This window comes from Myotis davidii, unplaced genomic scaffold (assembly GCF_000327345.1).
Source record: "Myotis davidii unplaced genomic scaffold, ASM32734v1 scaffold284, whole genome shotgun sequence".
Lineage (NCBI taxonomy): Eukaryota > Metazoa > Chordata > Mammalia > Chiroptera > Vespertilionidae > Myotis > Myotis davidii.
The window spans coordinates 1,839,750-1,854,856 of NW_006295261.1; the positions used below are offsets into that span (position 1 = coordinate 1,839,750).

The 15,107-nt window shown below is 40.2% G+C and overlaps 1 protein-coding gene across 4 annotated transcripts; it reads right to left on the reverse strand.

Annotated features, from left to right (window-relative positions):
* Window positions 1-3,351: 3,351 nt before the first annotated feature.
* On the reverse strand, window positions 3,352-15,101 carry LOC102772604 (mitochondrial inner membrane protein COX18). Of its 4 annotated transcripts, none has more exons than XM_015567933.1 (6): window positions 14,983-15,101; window positions 13,542-13,642; window positions 10,944-11,107; window positions 9,291-9,412; window positions 6,866-6,973; window positions 3,352-3,553 (listed from the first exon to the last, which is right to left on the reverse strand). In XM_015567933.1, the coding sequence occupies exons 3-6, from the start codon at window positions 11,086-11,088 to the stop codon at window positions 3,380-3,382; spliced, it is 549 nt and encodes a 182-aa protein (XP_015423419.1). In that variant the 5' UTR covers window positions 11,089-11,107; window positions 13,542-13,642; window positions 14,983-15,101; the 3' UTR covers window positions 3,352-3,379. The 4 variants fall into 4 exon arrangements, with proteins under 4 accessions (XP_015423419.1, XP_006769989.2, XP_015423418.1 ...); XM_006769926.2 differs by having other exon boundaries at window positions 9,291-9,415; XM_015567932.1 differs by having other exon boundaries at window positions 13,542-13,646; window positions 14,983-15,070.
* Window positions 15,102-15,107: the final 6 nt, after the last annotated feature.

The following is a 15,107-nucleotide window of genomic DNA, read 5'->3' on the forward strand; positions in this document are numbered from 1 at the left end:
GGTAAACCAGTTCCATCTCTTAACAGAATTTTGAGCTCAGGTGTCACAAAGGCATGATATACACTGATCCAGGAGTGAGTCTCCCTTCCTGACTCTTGGGCTGAGACACACCCATAAAACAATGAACCATGTCCACAGACAAAAATAAGACCCACGGGGGAAAAAAATTCCCTTTTCAGCAAGGGAGAAGGTACAAGCCAGTAGACTATGGCCTCCCTAAAAAGACAAAAGGTTTTCTGAACTCTGCAGGGCTCAGGACTGAACTATTCCAGGAGTCCCTCAGCAGTAGAGTTAGAAGAACCCAACAGGAAGATGTCAAGGGACCTTAACAGCATGTTCTCTGTGCCCATTTAGTACCCACCTTGCCTGACTTCAGGCTCTGGAAGTGCTCCAAATCAGCAGTTGCCAACCGGTGATCCGCGGATCACTGGTGGTCTGTGGGGTCCAAAACGTTGGCGACCACTGCTCTAGATGGTGATAAACTGTTGGGGTAATAAGATCAAATACCACAGATTCAGCCAAAACCGGTTTGGCTCAGTGGATGGAGCGTCAGACTGCAGACTGAAGGGTCCTGGGTTCGATTCCGGTCAGGGGCATGTACCTTGGTTGCGGGCACATCCCCGGTTGGGGGTGTGCAGAAGGCAGCTGATCAATGTTTCTCTTTCATCGATGTTTCTAACTCTCTCTCTCTCTCCCTTCCTCTCTGTAAAAAAATCAATAAAATATATTTTTTAAAAAAATACCACAGATTCAGAATTTTCTGAAATGAGTTATCTATATATATAAAAGGCTAATATGCCAAGTGTCTCCTTGAGAGTTCGGCGAGGAGCTCGATCACTCACTATGATGTGTGCTGACCACCAGGGGGCAGCACAGAACAAAGGAAGGCCCTGGCTGGCAGCCAGAAGGCCCCAAAGAGCCCTGATCACTGGCCAGGCATAGGGACCCTACCCATGCACTAATTTTATGCACCAGGCCTCTAGTTTGCTATAAAACCCACCTGGAGAAAGAAATGAGGGGGATATTTACCAGCCTTAAGTCAGGTGACTGATTCACGCCAGTTCATAACACACTGGTTTTCTTTATACAGGAGTATATCCCAAGATCCGTCACTCCCAACTCTATCAGAAGTTATTCAGAGGTCTGGAAAGAAGGGCCTTGTTTTTTCAAATAAACTTATTGTATACATTGGAAAAGCAATTCAAAAAGTTTGAAAATGGGAGAGCAATAGGAAACTGGGTAAAATATACATATAAAAAGATACAAATGTACAACATGACATCAAGGGGAATCACAGTAAACAAGGTGAAGTGTGCACATGAAAGGAGATTTACCTATTTGAAAGGGAGAGTCAAGCATGCCTTTATTTTTCACTTTTAAGAAAATGACACACTTCTTTGAGTAGTCAATGGAAGGGAGTTGACTTCCCTCATCCCATCATGAGAAAAATATCTGAATCAGTACACAATGATACATACACCAAGAGTCAACTTATTCCAGAGGGAACCAAATTGTCCCCTCCTCTTTTTGCTGTAATCGAGGACACACATTTCTATCTCTGCTTCCTTGATTGTACTGGTATATGTTGCAGTTATTTGAGGTAGTTATTTTGATAAGTCAGCACAAAGACTGAATTAATGAATACTGAACCACTCCTACAGAGTGAGGTTCCTGTGAGCCTCTGGTCACATTTGTCAACCATCAATACTATGTATTGTTGAGTCATTTACCTTAAACTCATGGCCAACAGACTCTGGACTGAATGAAGCTTATCTAATGCAGGAGTTTTCTCCTTAAGAAGCTTCACAGACTTCTTGTGATTAGGAACGCTATGCTGCACTTCAGCATGACACTTAAGAGGTCATTTTAAATAGAGAAATAATAATTTTAAAAAAGCGCACAAAAATGAGAAAACAACAACATAGCACTAAGTAGAAAAAGGACACTTATTTAGTTTGAAAGCTGAGATATGAAGACACAGCATTGCCTTGTTTGACTTCCTGGGAAAATGTGCCTCAGGACACTCAAATATTTTGCTACTCTGTGTATGTCCAAGAATGTCATCAAAAGTATTATGAGTACTCATTTGGGGTTTACAAATAAATTTTAGCGAGTAGGCAAATACAAAATCTGCGAATGAGGATTGACTATACATAAGTTTTAATTCCTTTACTGGGAAGTAGGGTTGTCTCAATCATAAACCAGGGCTGGGAAGTAATGAAGAGAGAACCTAGTGTCAATTGCTTCCTCTAAATTCTCAGTAAGTTGCAATAACATGGCAACCAAAATGGCTAAGATATAATAAACATCACTCAAGAAATGACTTATTAACTTCATTTTAGGTTTTTTTAAAAATATATTTTATTGATTTTTTTTACAGAGAAGAAGGGAGAGGGATACAGAGTTAGAAACACTGATGAGAGAGAAACATCTATCAGCTGCCTTCTGCACACCCCCTACTGGGGATGTGCCCACAACCAAGGTACATGCCCTTGACCAGAATCAAACCTGGGACCCTTCAGTCCGGTTTAAACTCATTAGAGTACTTAATCCTCCCAAATAAATAAGTTTATAAAATCAGCTCCAAAATCAATAGCCCATCTGGTTTACCTGCCTTTGATTAAACAAGCTTAAGCTAAGTTGTTTCACTTTGCTCTAGTGTACTTAGTTCTATACTTTGTATTTCAGACTTCTTAAATCTTAGGAAAAGGAATGTAGACTGTCTTGTTTCAGAATGTGGTTAAGAGGCACACCACCTACCATATTAGGTACTTTCTTGCATGCATGGACTCCTCTACCACCATGTATCTCAAGTCCATTTTTTTAAAAAAAATCACAAAATGACTCACTGCTAATGTATGTTCCATTCAAATAAGATTTCTTAACCGGGAGTCACCAGAGGCATTTCAGGGCCTGAAGGCCCCCATGTTGTCAGTCTGAGGATTTTTCTGAAGAGAAAACATCGTTTCATTAGATGCTCAAACAGAAATATGACCATTCAGACCTCCAAAATTTTTAGAAATGCCTCATTGGATTATCTTGTTTTATATAATTTTCATGGGTGGGACTATTCAGTACAATTTGACATCATTTAGTATCTAGTCCTGTTCTCCAAACTTCTACCACCTCTAGCAAGTTGTAATTCTATAAACAGAACCAGGCACTTTTATATTCTTAGGGTACAAAACAAACATGCCACCTACATACTAGCATTTAAAAAAGTTTAAGTATTGTCAATTACAACTGGATTATATTTTAACACAATACTTCACAGAGTTCAAGATTTTAAATAAGGGCAAAATAAATCATATCTGAATAAATCTTCTAAGTATATTAAAGTGTTAGTAATACTTCTGTTTCAAAATCGCTGAAAAGTATGTCATTTCCTTGAAATGTACTTGGCGTAGAAAGCAGCAAAGAGGTCCTTATAAGGAGTGTCTGAATCTCCCTTGGTCAACGGTATACGGCAAAATTGGCGAAACCTAGGAGAACGCAGCAGCAAGTTCTGTGAAAGGCCCATGAAGCTGGAGCATAACCAGTAGAGAACAAGTGACTATTAAAAAAAAAGGACATGAATGTTAGCACCGCTCATTCTCCTCGGACACCAAGCTTCAGAGACAAAGAAAATTATAATCTCTGCAAATGGAAGTACACTAGGACTAAACATAGATATCTGTGAAGGGTCTAATAGGTAAGAAAGAAGGATGGAAGGAAGACCAAAAAGCAAAAAGAGAGGTATTCGTGATAGAAAGTGGATGACAGAGTAGCTCCCAGGGCCCAAGAGAGGTCTTGCCGCCCTTCTTTGGCTTTTTCCCCACTAAGAGTCCTGACAAACTGCCAGAATCAGAGGTAGGGTCCTAGAGGCACAGCCATTTATGATGGCAAACTTAGCCTCCCTAGACTTCACTTTCCTCCATACAGTCATCTATCTACCAACTTTTCTAGTAACCAGTTGCTAAGAATGGTCAGGAATGCATTATCTTTGCCTTTTCTGAGACTTATAGCTCAGCACTATCGTCACTTTTCTTTTGTACTACCATCCAGACTGATGTATGTAAGGTCAGTAACTAAGTCCTACAGCCTCTCAAAACAATCCCACACAAACTTTTCTTTGGCATTAGAAGGCCACCAGAACCCAGAGGCATGACTATGTGGTGGTTGAGTCCAAGCCCTGGAGTCAAACTGCTTGAGTTTGAATTCCATTTATTTGACTTTGGGTAAGTTATTTTTCTTCTGTTTCAGTTTCATTTATAAAATGGGCACAGGTCTGTACCTATCTCAGAAGGTTGCTGTAAAGAATAAACTAGATAACTCACATAGATGGTAAAGCAGTGTGTGGTCCATATTAAGCACTTCCATTTGTTCCAAAAGCAAGTTTTGAGGAGCAGAAAGTAACACATCATCAAAGGCAGATTACCATTATAGTTAAGACCAAGAGCCAAGTTGCCTGGATGTGTAAGACTCTGCCACTTAACAGATGAGTAACCTTGGATGAATTACTTAACCCCTCTGAGCTTAAGTGTCCTCATCACTAAAGTGGAGATTACAGTAGCAGCTACTTCAGTGCACTGTTGGAAGAATTTATAAGAGCTAATATATGCAAACCACTTCAAATAGCTCCTGGCACAAAGTCAACGCTGACTAAACATGTGCTATCACCATCATCTGATTTATCCACTAAGCAAAAAGTACCCTGAACTCAACTGTACAGACTATAAGCTGTCTATTAAAAATCACTCTTCTTCCTTAGTAATAAAGTCATAATTTCCAGAAGGGTATACTGCCGTGGCAAAGAGAAAGACTTCGTCCCAGCCTCTCCCGCAGTGAGGTGTGGCCAGAGCAGGAGTGTTTGGTGGTACAGCTGGCAAGGCTCCCTCCAAGCGCTCACTACCCGTGAAGCACCGTTACCACTCCTGCAGAGACAAGCTCCGGCAGCCATCATGGCCATATTGGGGCCTAGAGGACAGACATTACCGACTGTGGATGGTGGAGCATTAGGAGAAGCAGCCCTAACTGGTTTGACTCAGTGGACAGAGGGTCGGCCCGGTAACTGAAGGGTCCCAGGTTTGATTCTGGTTGGGAGCACATGCCTGGGTCGCGAGCTCAAATCCCCAGTAAGGGGTGTACAGAGGCAGTCAATTGATGATTCTCTCTTATCATTGATGTTTCTCTCTCTCTCTCTCTCTCTCTCTCCCTCTCTCCCTCCCTCTCTGAAATCAATAAAAATATATATTAAAAAAAGAGAGAGAGAGAGAAGCAGGCTGGGTCTCTCATGTCTTGTAAGAGATACACTAAGCTGCCTAACTGAATTTCCTATATTTGAGAGAATAAACTTTTGGGTATTTAAGACACTTTTTCAGATGTATTACTCCCTTTGAACCCAGACCCTCACTGAAACTTCACTGCCCTTATTTTATTTGAGCTGGGGGGTTTCCTCAGTTATAATTGGCATTATTTCTCCTCAGAAATGTCATGAACCTGTATTTTTCTATTTTATAGGGTATTTTACAACAATACTACTATTATATGAAAATTATTATAAGTACTTGGTGTTATTTCATTAATTCTCATAGACATAATGATGTCTATTTAAGACATGTAGAAACTTACTTATTTTATATAGGAGTGATGACAATATTATGTCTAAGGGAGAGGTTTAGTTTTTTATATATATATATTTAAATATATTGATTTTTATTTTTTTTTTTTACAGAGAGGAAGGGAGAGGGATAGAGAATTAGAAACTTCAATGAGAGAGAAACATCGATCAGCTGCCTCCTGCACACCCCCTACTGGAGATGTGCCTGCAACCAAGGTACATGCCCTTGACCGGAATTGAATCTGGGACCCTTCAGTCCGCAGGCCGATGCTCTATCCACTGAGCCAAACCGGTTAGGGCAGTAATATATGTTTGATGCTGAATACATACTGTTCCAGATTCCTAAGATAAGTAACATGAAAAACTTTACAGATGCTGATATAACCCTAACTATCAGCAACAAACAGATTCTACTTTATGGTCTATGTGTTGACTCTGAGCAAAAACAGAGTTATACCTGACAGAGCTTTTGCCTTCTTGGCACTAAGTATCCATGGGTAATAAACAAAAGACCAAAAATATGAAATAACTGCAAACATAACAATTTCTCTATTTCTATAAAAGTTTAATTACAGACCTTGCTAGTTTGGCTCAGTTGATAGAGCATTGGCCTGTGGACTGGGACTGAAGGGTCCTGAGTTCAATTCCGGTCAAGGGCACATGTCCGGTTGCAGGCTCAATCCCTACTGGGGGACCTGCAGGAGGCAGCTGATCAATGATTCTCTCTCATCATTGATGATTCTATCTCTCTCTCCCTCTCCCTTTCTCTCTGAAATCAATAAAAATATTGTTTAAAAAAAAAGTTTAATTATAAATAAATAGGGGCAAGTGTACCTATCTCATAAAGAGTTGTATGAGGTTAATTATCACATATGAACACATATGGACTTGGCATAAAGTTTGCTTCTTTTTAAGTGCTAAATTCCTTACCTAAGTCTATATAGACAGAAACAATTCAATATATCAACTAATCAAACAGAGCAAATACTTTGTTCATGGTAGTGTGCGAAGTACTTTGCAAAATTGTAAAAAGAAAAAAGGTTTGATTTAGTAAGAGAGTTAAGACATTCACATACAGGAAGGTCAAAAAATCCCAAGAAATATGTGTCACTCGGTGACAGAGACAGTAAATTAGTTATTACAGAAAAACTCAGAAACCAGTAAGGGATTGAGTTTTCAGAGAAAGCTCTCAGTAGAAGAGGCAGAACCCAGCCAGATAAAGCTAAGGTCAGACAAGATTTAGCACAAAATCTGGTGTTTACTCACCGAAGGTACTGTGGCAGCAATTGGAATCATCAACACTGATATTCCCCGAACAAAGTAGGTAACACCCGTCTGAAAGCGAGACATTCCAATTTTTTGTAGAGCAACAATCTAAAAGGGCAGAATATATACACACACCATGATTATTAAAATGCATAAAATGGCCTTCACTTACATTTTAACCAATGAAAAAAAAGAAAGCACTGATAGAGGCCTGATGCACGAAAATTTGTGCAAGAGTAGGCCTTCCTTCCCCGGCTGCCAGCACTGGCTTCCCTTCAGCACCCGGGACCCGGGCTTCCTTCCCCTGGCCGCCAGCAGGCACCCAGGATCCAGGCTAGCTTCCCTCCGGCCTGGCTTCGTCAGGAAGGATGTCCAGAAGACATCCGGTCTAATTAGCATGTTATCCTTTTATTATTTTAGATGGTTTTTAAAGATTGTAAGACTGAAAGTCCCTTCAAGATAGGTTCTATAGCTCTGGCCAGTGTAGCTCAATTAGCTGAGCATCATCCTGTGCACCAAAGGGTCTGGGGTTTGATTCCTGGTTCAGTCCCTGCTTGGGTTGCACACTAGAAGCAACCAACCGATCTCTCACATCGATGTTTCTTTCTCTCCCTCTCCCTTCCTGTCTCAGTCTCTCAAATCAATAAAAACATATATATTTTTTTAAAAAGATAGGTAGTATGTATGAATCATTACCCTTGTTTTTTGGTACTTAAGTACAGTGCCTGGCATAAAGAAGGAACTTGGTATCTGAAAGATTTGTGATCTGGCTACATGGATAAAAGGGAATAACCAAGGCAAGGGAAAGCAGTTATAATTTATGAATTATTTATTTAAGAGGCAACATAGCAGTAATGATTATGAGCCCAGACTCTAGGCCTAAACTTCCTAGGTTCACATGGCAGCCCTGTATTCAGTGGTCATATGACTGTGCAAGTTATTTAACCTTTCTGTTCCTCACTTTCTCCACCTTAAAATGCACGTAATAATGGTAATAGTAATAATAGTAATAGTACCTATATCACAGAATTAGTCAAAAGAATTAGATGAGTTAATTAGCACTAGCTGGCTTGGCTCAGTGGATTCCAGTCAAGGGCACATGCCTGGGTTGCAGGCTTGATCCCCAGTAAGGGGCATGCAGGAGGTAGCCAATCAATGAGTCTCTGTCATCACTGATATTTCTATCTCTCTCTCCCTCTCCCTTCCTCTCTGAAATCAATAAAAAATATTTTTTAAAAAATGAGCTAATTAATGTAAGCTATTAAAATAGTGCCTGAAATATGGTGTATGTTAAGTAAGAATGAGCTTTTCTTAAACATATACATACTGGGTTAGTAGATGGTATAAAGGAAAGACTAAAGGACTGACATTAATCCATGGTGGCCTTGTATTTATCACTTCCTTCTTTCTAACAAATATTCACTAAGTCCAACCACGTTCACAAGACTCTGCTGGGTTCCCTTCTAGGGAAATACACTTAGACTGGAGTCTTTCCTCAAGAAACTGTCACCCAACACCTTATGGTGTCATCTTCGCTTTTCTTGTCTAAGAAAATAAAGGTATATGAGATTTCCCAGAGACCAGTGGACATGAAGTCTATGAGATCACAACTGAGGTAGATAATTTCTAAGGTTTCTTCTAGTTCAAAGAGTTGGTGTTCTTTTCAGAGTTTGAGAACAGCTCTTTATGAAATTAAAGGCATGCTTCCCATAAACTGTTGAGTAAAGGAGCATGGGATAATGGTAAGACATGGCTAAGAGGTCATATTGAATATGTATGTGTTTTTCCACTTCATCTTATAAAGAAATTCTATGATTTTTCTAAGATTGCATAACTAAAAAATGGCAGTCAGGAAATGACTTTATTCTCTGCCTACAAATTTATATATTAAACATATACACAAAATACCAATCTACTGTGGGAATAAAACCAGATTGATTAGACATCTTAATGACCATCTTTAACCAAAAGCAAATCACAAAACTGAATGTATTAGAATCATATAATTTTAAAGTTGAAAGAGACTTTGGAAGTGTTCTAATTCAGCTTTCTTACTTTAATGATAAGCATTCTGTCCCCCAGAGAGGTTAAGGAATTGACCCAAGACAGTCAGTTTGTCGATGGCTGACCTGCAACCAGAAACCAAACTTAATTCTAGCTCTACAGGCAGAACCCCAGCCAGATGAAGCTAAGATCAGACACGATTTAGCACACAATGCTGGTGTTTAGGCACTGAAGGTACTATCACAGCAACTGGAATCAACACCGATACTCCCTGAACAAAGTAGGTACCACCCGTTACCTACTCACCTTCAGGGAGTAGCTCTGAATTAAGACTCAAACACATTTATATTTGATGTCAAAACAGCAACAACAGAAATCCTAATAATTTAAATGGCAAACAATCTTGTTTAAAACCACTGACCTCTACTATTATTAAATTGATGGCACCAATGCAGATAGGCAGAATCCAAGTGGAATCCAGTGCAGTGAGGTCCGGAAACCACAGGACCCCACCAGTTGCTAACTGCTCCTGGACAGAAAAACCTGCTGAAAATTTATAAATAAAATAATTTATTACAACAGCACAAGGAAATACACAAGACATATGTAGGATGATAATTCCAAAAAGGTGCCCCTCACACTAAAGACTTGCATTGGTTTTATTCAGGCTCCTTTCATTCCATAACACAAATCAGTCCTCCCTGGATTAAGAAAGAGGCAAGCAGCTTTCTGTAGCAAACAGACTTAGAGAGAAAAAAAATAAAATATGTAGCAGTGCCCTGACAGTGTGCCAAGTGGTTAGAGCAGAGGCTTATGCACAGAAGGGTTGAGAATTCAATTTCCAGTCAAGGGCACAATTCCCAGTCAATCGCATGTACCCAGGGTACAGGTTCAGTTGGGGTGTGTGTGTGGGGGGGAGGCAACCAATCCAGGCAACTAATTGATGTCTCTCTCACACATGATGTTTCTCTCTCTCCCCTCCCTCCCTCCCTCCCTTCCACTCCCTTTAAAAATCAATGGAAAAATATTCTTGGGTGAGGATTAACAACAACAGCGAAGTAGCAATAATGATTTCAGGCTTAACTTTAAATAATTATGTAGCCATAGCTGTTTCTTTAGAATCTATTCAGATTACTTTCTGGTTAGAAATACCTTTAAATGAAAGTAAAAAACAAATGCTTTAGTTCATATTGTTTCTCAATTAATGCTTACATTTTCACTGTGAAAGCTTTTCTGTTCTCTTAAGTTTATAAACAAAAACAATTCCTGGTTAGGAAACCAAATTCTGAAATTATAACACTAATTTTATTATGACCTCTAAAGAAGCAGTATTACTGCTTTCCTTTCTAGATTTACTTTCTCAACCCAGCTAGTTTGCTTATACTCAGTATTTTAAATTGTATATTTATACCCTTTATAAGCAAGACTGGTTAAAGTATTCTATTTATGAAAAGTATGGGGTGATAGACACTTTTCAAAAGAGGACATTCAGAAAGCCAAGAGACATGTGAAAACACGCTCAAAGTCACTAATCATCCGAGAGATGCAAATCAAAACAACAATGAGGTATCACAGACACCTGTCAGAATGGCTATCATTAACAAATCAACAAACGACAAGTGCTGGAGAGGATGCAGAGAAAAAGGAACCTTCCTTCACTGCGGGTGGGACTGCAGACTGGTGCAGCCACTGTGGAAAATAATAAAGAACATTATAATGTTATGAACCAAAAGATAATACAGAGGCAGAGAAGCATGGAACAGACTGTCAAATTACAGTGGGAAGGCTGGGAGTGTTGGGGGGGCAGGAGGGGGAGGTAAGAGATCAACCGAAGGACTTGTATGCATGCATATAAGCATAACCAATGGACATAAGACACTGGGGGGGTAAGGGAGGCTGGGGGATTGTCAAGGGCGGAGAAAAAAGGAGACATATGTAATACTCTTTGTAATACTTTAAGCAATTTAAACAAAATTAAAAAAGAAAAGTATGGGGTGTTTTGTTTTTTTCTTTAGAGTACAAAGACAATGTTAGGGAACGTATTTGGTGGGAAACAAACTTCTATAATAACTACCTTCTGAATGTGTTGCTCCTGTGCTAAAATTCCGCAGAGCGACAGACATAAAGATCCACATTGGAAGCTGAATCCAGACCAACACTGTGGCTTTGAAAGGGTGGCAATTATCCCGAACATACAGCTCTGAAACAAGCCTCTGCATATTCTTTAGATAAGTGAACCTATTTTGAGGGAAGAGGAGAAAAGAAAAGGGAGAAAATGTCATTTGATCACCAATAAATAGTGCTTCATAACCAGAGCATAAACACGACCAGGTTGTGGGTATTGGCTGAAGAATTTGTGTAGGATTTTTAATTATCACAAGCTATATTAAGGAGCTGCCTAAATAAAAGGTAAATAAATAAATAAAGCCTTTTACTGAAAATTCTCTAGCAATGTATACAAATTACATGACAATTCAATAAATCTAACATTGGCAGACTATAAGCTTTGTCTATGGTCATCTTTGGCTAGTTAGGTTTTAAGGGAAACCTCACTACTAAACTGGCATTATTGCACTTTCTATAGGAAATATGAAAAGTAAAAGTACATTTTATTCAAACCTTCCATTCCAGCCAAGCTTAATTACTTGGTCCCTGAATATATTTGTACCAATGTGGTTTTGTACTGTGTGCGCTCTTACTTAGCCTGTCAAAACAGTCTCCGTTCTTCAATTCTTTTTCATGAATATTTTCTTCATTTCCCTGTTAAGCATATTAGTTATTCCTGTTGTTAAGTCTCACTTTCTTGACTATCGTCTCCTTGAAGGTCAAGTGCTGGGTCTTAATCATCTCTAAATCTCTTGCCGTATATTTTGTAAAAGGTATGGCATTCAATAGGTTTGCTACATTTACTTGAATTAAGACAGCATACACAGACATTCCAGGGTCTTTGTAATTCTGTTACTCCTTTATAGACACCTGTATTTTCTGATGCCTGAAACGGCTTAGGTCATCCAACAAATCAGACTTCCGCATCAGCATACCTTTGGAAATTATTTCATCATCTGTGCGGACAACCCACTCTCTTGGCTGTCCACCTGGCAAACTCCCTTTCACCTTCCAAGACTGTCCCAATGAAAATGTAGGAAACCTTCAGAGTGTCTTTCTAGAAAGCCACCCATCTCCAAAACGATGTGGCTGAACAATCATGCCAGTGCTGCATCACAGGGTGCCACCAACTTATCTAGGGTGTATTTACAACCCAGGTGAGCAGCTGTAAATCTGTTCTTTTGGCATAGAGCTGTAGTTCTTAGATTTCTCTGATCAGTAAAACTTCAAAACTACAGGTTTGTCAAGTCTTCTTAACACTAAATAGAGAGAAGCACTTTCATAATGAAAATAGTTGGCAAATGTATACCTATAGAGCTAAATGTATGGATAACCATATATATGTGTATACATATATATGTATTTCTCATTTCTGTGAAATGGTGAACACTATGTCACAGTATAGTAAGGATAAGAATTTGGGAAACTAAGTAGTAGCTTAGGTTGACTGAAGCATGATGACTTAGAAGTTCCCAGTGGACGACTATGGTCACGCACCCTTGGGCAAGGGTTTCTAGGACCCCAGGAAGATTACTACACAGCGTAATAACAGTGGATGGACAGCACCCTAGCTATCCAGTTGCTTCTATTTTAATATTCACATTTTCTACTTCCTCATTCCTGAGGGCTACTGCCTACTGTATCTTTTCAAAAAGGTGAAGTTTGAAAAATAACCTGTATGATTTGTTGACTAAAGAACCAACAGACTGGCACAGTATCTTTATCCTGTGAAGCCTTCCCTGACTTTCCATAATGACCCAACTCCTTGCACAAAACCTTTTTTATAGTACTTAATGCAGTCATTATTTGATTGCAGGTCTTTTGAGTAGGATGGGGTCTCTTTAAGAATAAGAATCTTGCCTGGCCCCAGTGGCTTAAGTGGTTGAGCATCGACCTATGAGCCAGAAGGTCACAGTTCGATTCCCAGTCAGGATACATGCCGAGGTTATAGGCTCGGTCCCCAGTGGGGGGCATGCAGGAGGCAGCCCATCAATGTTTCTCTCTCATCGATGTTTCTATCTCTCCCTCTCCTTTCCTCTCTGAAATAAATAAAAATATATTTTTTTAAAAAAAGAATAAGAAACTTGCCCTTCTTATCTTTGTTTCTCCATTTCTTTGCTTTCAGTCCAGCACATAAAACAAGGTGTCCCCCAAAAATGTATACACAGTTTAACAGCTCATAGCTCAATTTTGAAAATGAAATGTATGTTTATAAACACTGCCTTTATAATTATTCAATACTTTTTTTGGACATCCTAATTATGCCAATCCTGGCCAGGTAACTCAGTTGTTTAGAGCATCATCCCAATACACCAAGGTTGCAGGTTTGATCCCGTCAGGGTCTATACAAGAGCCAACCAATCAACCAATGAATACATAAATAAGGGGAACTTTCTCTCTCAAATCAATAAATAAAACTATCATGCCACATAACTTATTAAAATCCTAAAGAAAAAAAACTACTTTGCTGCTAAAGCCACAGAATACTCAAACCTATAATAAACATAATCACTTTCACATAATATGCATATATTTTTACGGTCTTATATGCACAGAATGATCTTACCTGGCAACTCTTTTGGACCACCCCAACTGTTTTGCACGAACTGCAACTTCATAGTTAAGGTGTTGTGCAATATTTTGTATTTCTGGTTGCAAATTTTCCACCTAGCTAAAGAAAAAGTAAAATTTGTTATAAGCACATAAAGGATATTTATAACCCCTCATAGTTTTATTTTCTATTTCCTCAACTCATTTAAAATTTTGGTTTCCTGCCCAGCCACAGTGGCTCAGTGGGTTACAGTGCCGTCCCATTCCCACTGGGAGGTTTTGAGCTGATTCCCAGTCAGGGCATGTACTGGGTTGCCAGTTCCATCCCCAGCCCATCAGGCCTGGCTGCATGTGGGAGGCAACCAATGGATGTTTCTCTCTCACATTGATGTCTGTCTCTCTCTCTCCCTCCCTCCCTCCCACTGTCTCTGAAATCAATGGGAAAATATATCCTCGGGTGAGGATTAAAAAAAAATTGTCTACTGAGCATGTCAAAAAACCTTAAGTCTAAGCATAACATGTTAAATTGCTTAAGATATCCTGTTACAACCAAATCCAAATTCCAGATTATACACTTAGCTGTGTGCTGTTGGGCAAGTTACTTAACCTCTAAGTTCCGGTTCCCTCATAAATAAAATGTGCAACAGTACCTACTTCACAGGGTTATTCTAAGGATTAAATGAGAACTGCACCTGCACTTTTATGTGGCACCCCTGGCTTTCCCAGTACCGTCAACTGAGGAAACAGAAGGGTATTAATTAAATCTCTAATATTTCCTGTGACAGCCCCCCAAACTTTGCATTATCGGCCCTGTGTTGATTCTGTAAAGTAACTCACTGCCTTGATCCTGCTGACGAACCTCTTTCCGTTTCGTTTCCAGGCTTTTCCCCCCAATGATGATAATCTTTGAAGCCATTTTTTTTTTGAAGTCTTCCATTTTGAATACTATTTTGCTTTCGTTGCACTTAAACTCATATGTGACTTGACCTCATAATCTCAGGAAACAGGGCAGGAAGGTCTCCCTATCCTAATTACACACAAAAGATAAGGAGGCACCGAAGGGCGAGCGACTGAGACTCGCAGGACACGGGCCTGTGGGTGGACCGGCCTGAATCAGGGGTCAAGTTTGCAAACCGCTAGCTCGGCAGTTCTTCCCCAACGCGACCAGTCGGAAAGCCCGGGAACTAAAGATGCTGCAACCAGCAGGGGGTTGCAGCCTCGAAAGAGGTCATTTCACAGATCGCACCAGACAGTCTTCCTGCTCCTGATTCCTTTCTAACAGGGTTAGGGACCGCTCCTGCTTTGAGCACAAACCCAGAGGGTAAACGAGATGGCTGGTGCACGTGCCATTTAACATCTCTTACTTCCCACGTCCAGGGCGCGTTACCCTTCTTAGCAACGACGCGGTCACGACGAGGAACACTAAGCCGACCGCCTGCGGGCGCGGCGGCCCTCACCTTGGCCAGGATGTAGTGCTGGTAGGCCGCCAGGGGCAGCGTGACGGCGCCGCGCAGCGCCACGGTGGTGAAGAGGATGCTGCCCCACCAGGGCAGGCCCGTGACGCCGTGCGCCGCGAGCAGCA

Coding starts and splice junctions, on each gene's coding strand:
- LOC102772604 (XM_006769926.2), bottom strand. CDS start 11,088: ATGCAGAGGCTTGTTTCAGAGCTGTATGTTCGGGATAATTGCCACCCT. Junction 6,974..9,290: donor TCAATTTAATAATAGTAGAG/GTCAGTGGTTTT, acceptor CTGCCCTTTTAG/ATTGTTGCTCTACAAAAAAT. Junction 3,554..6,865: donor TTGCTGCCACAGTACCTTCG/GTGAGTAAACAC, acceptor TTTTTTTAATAG/TCACTTGTTCTCTACTGGTT.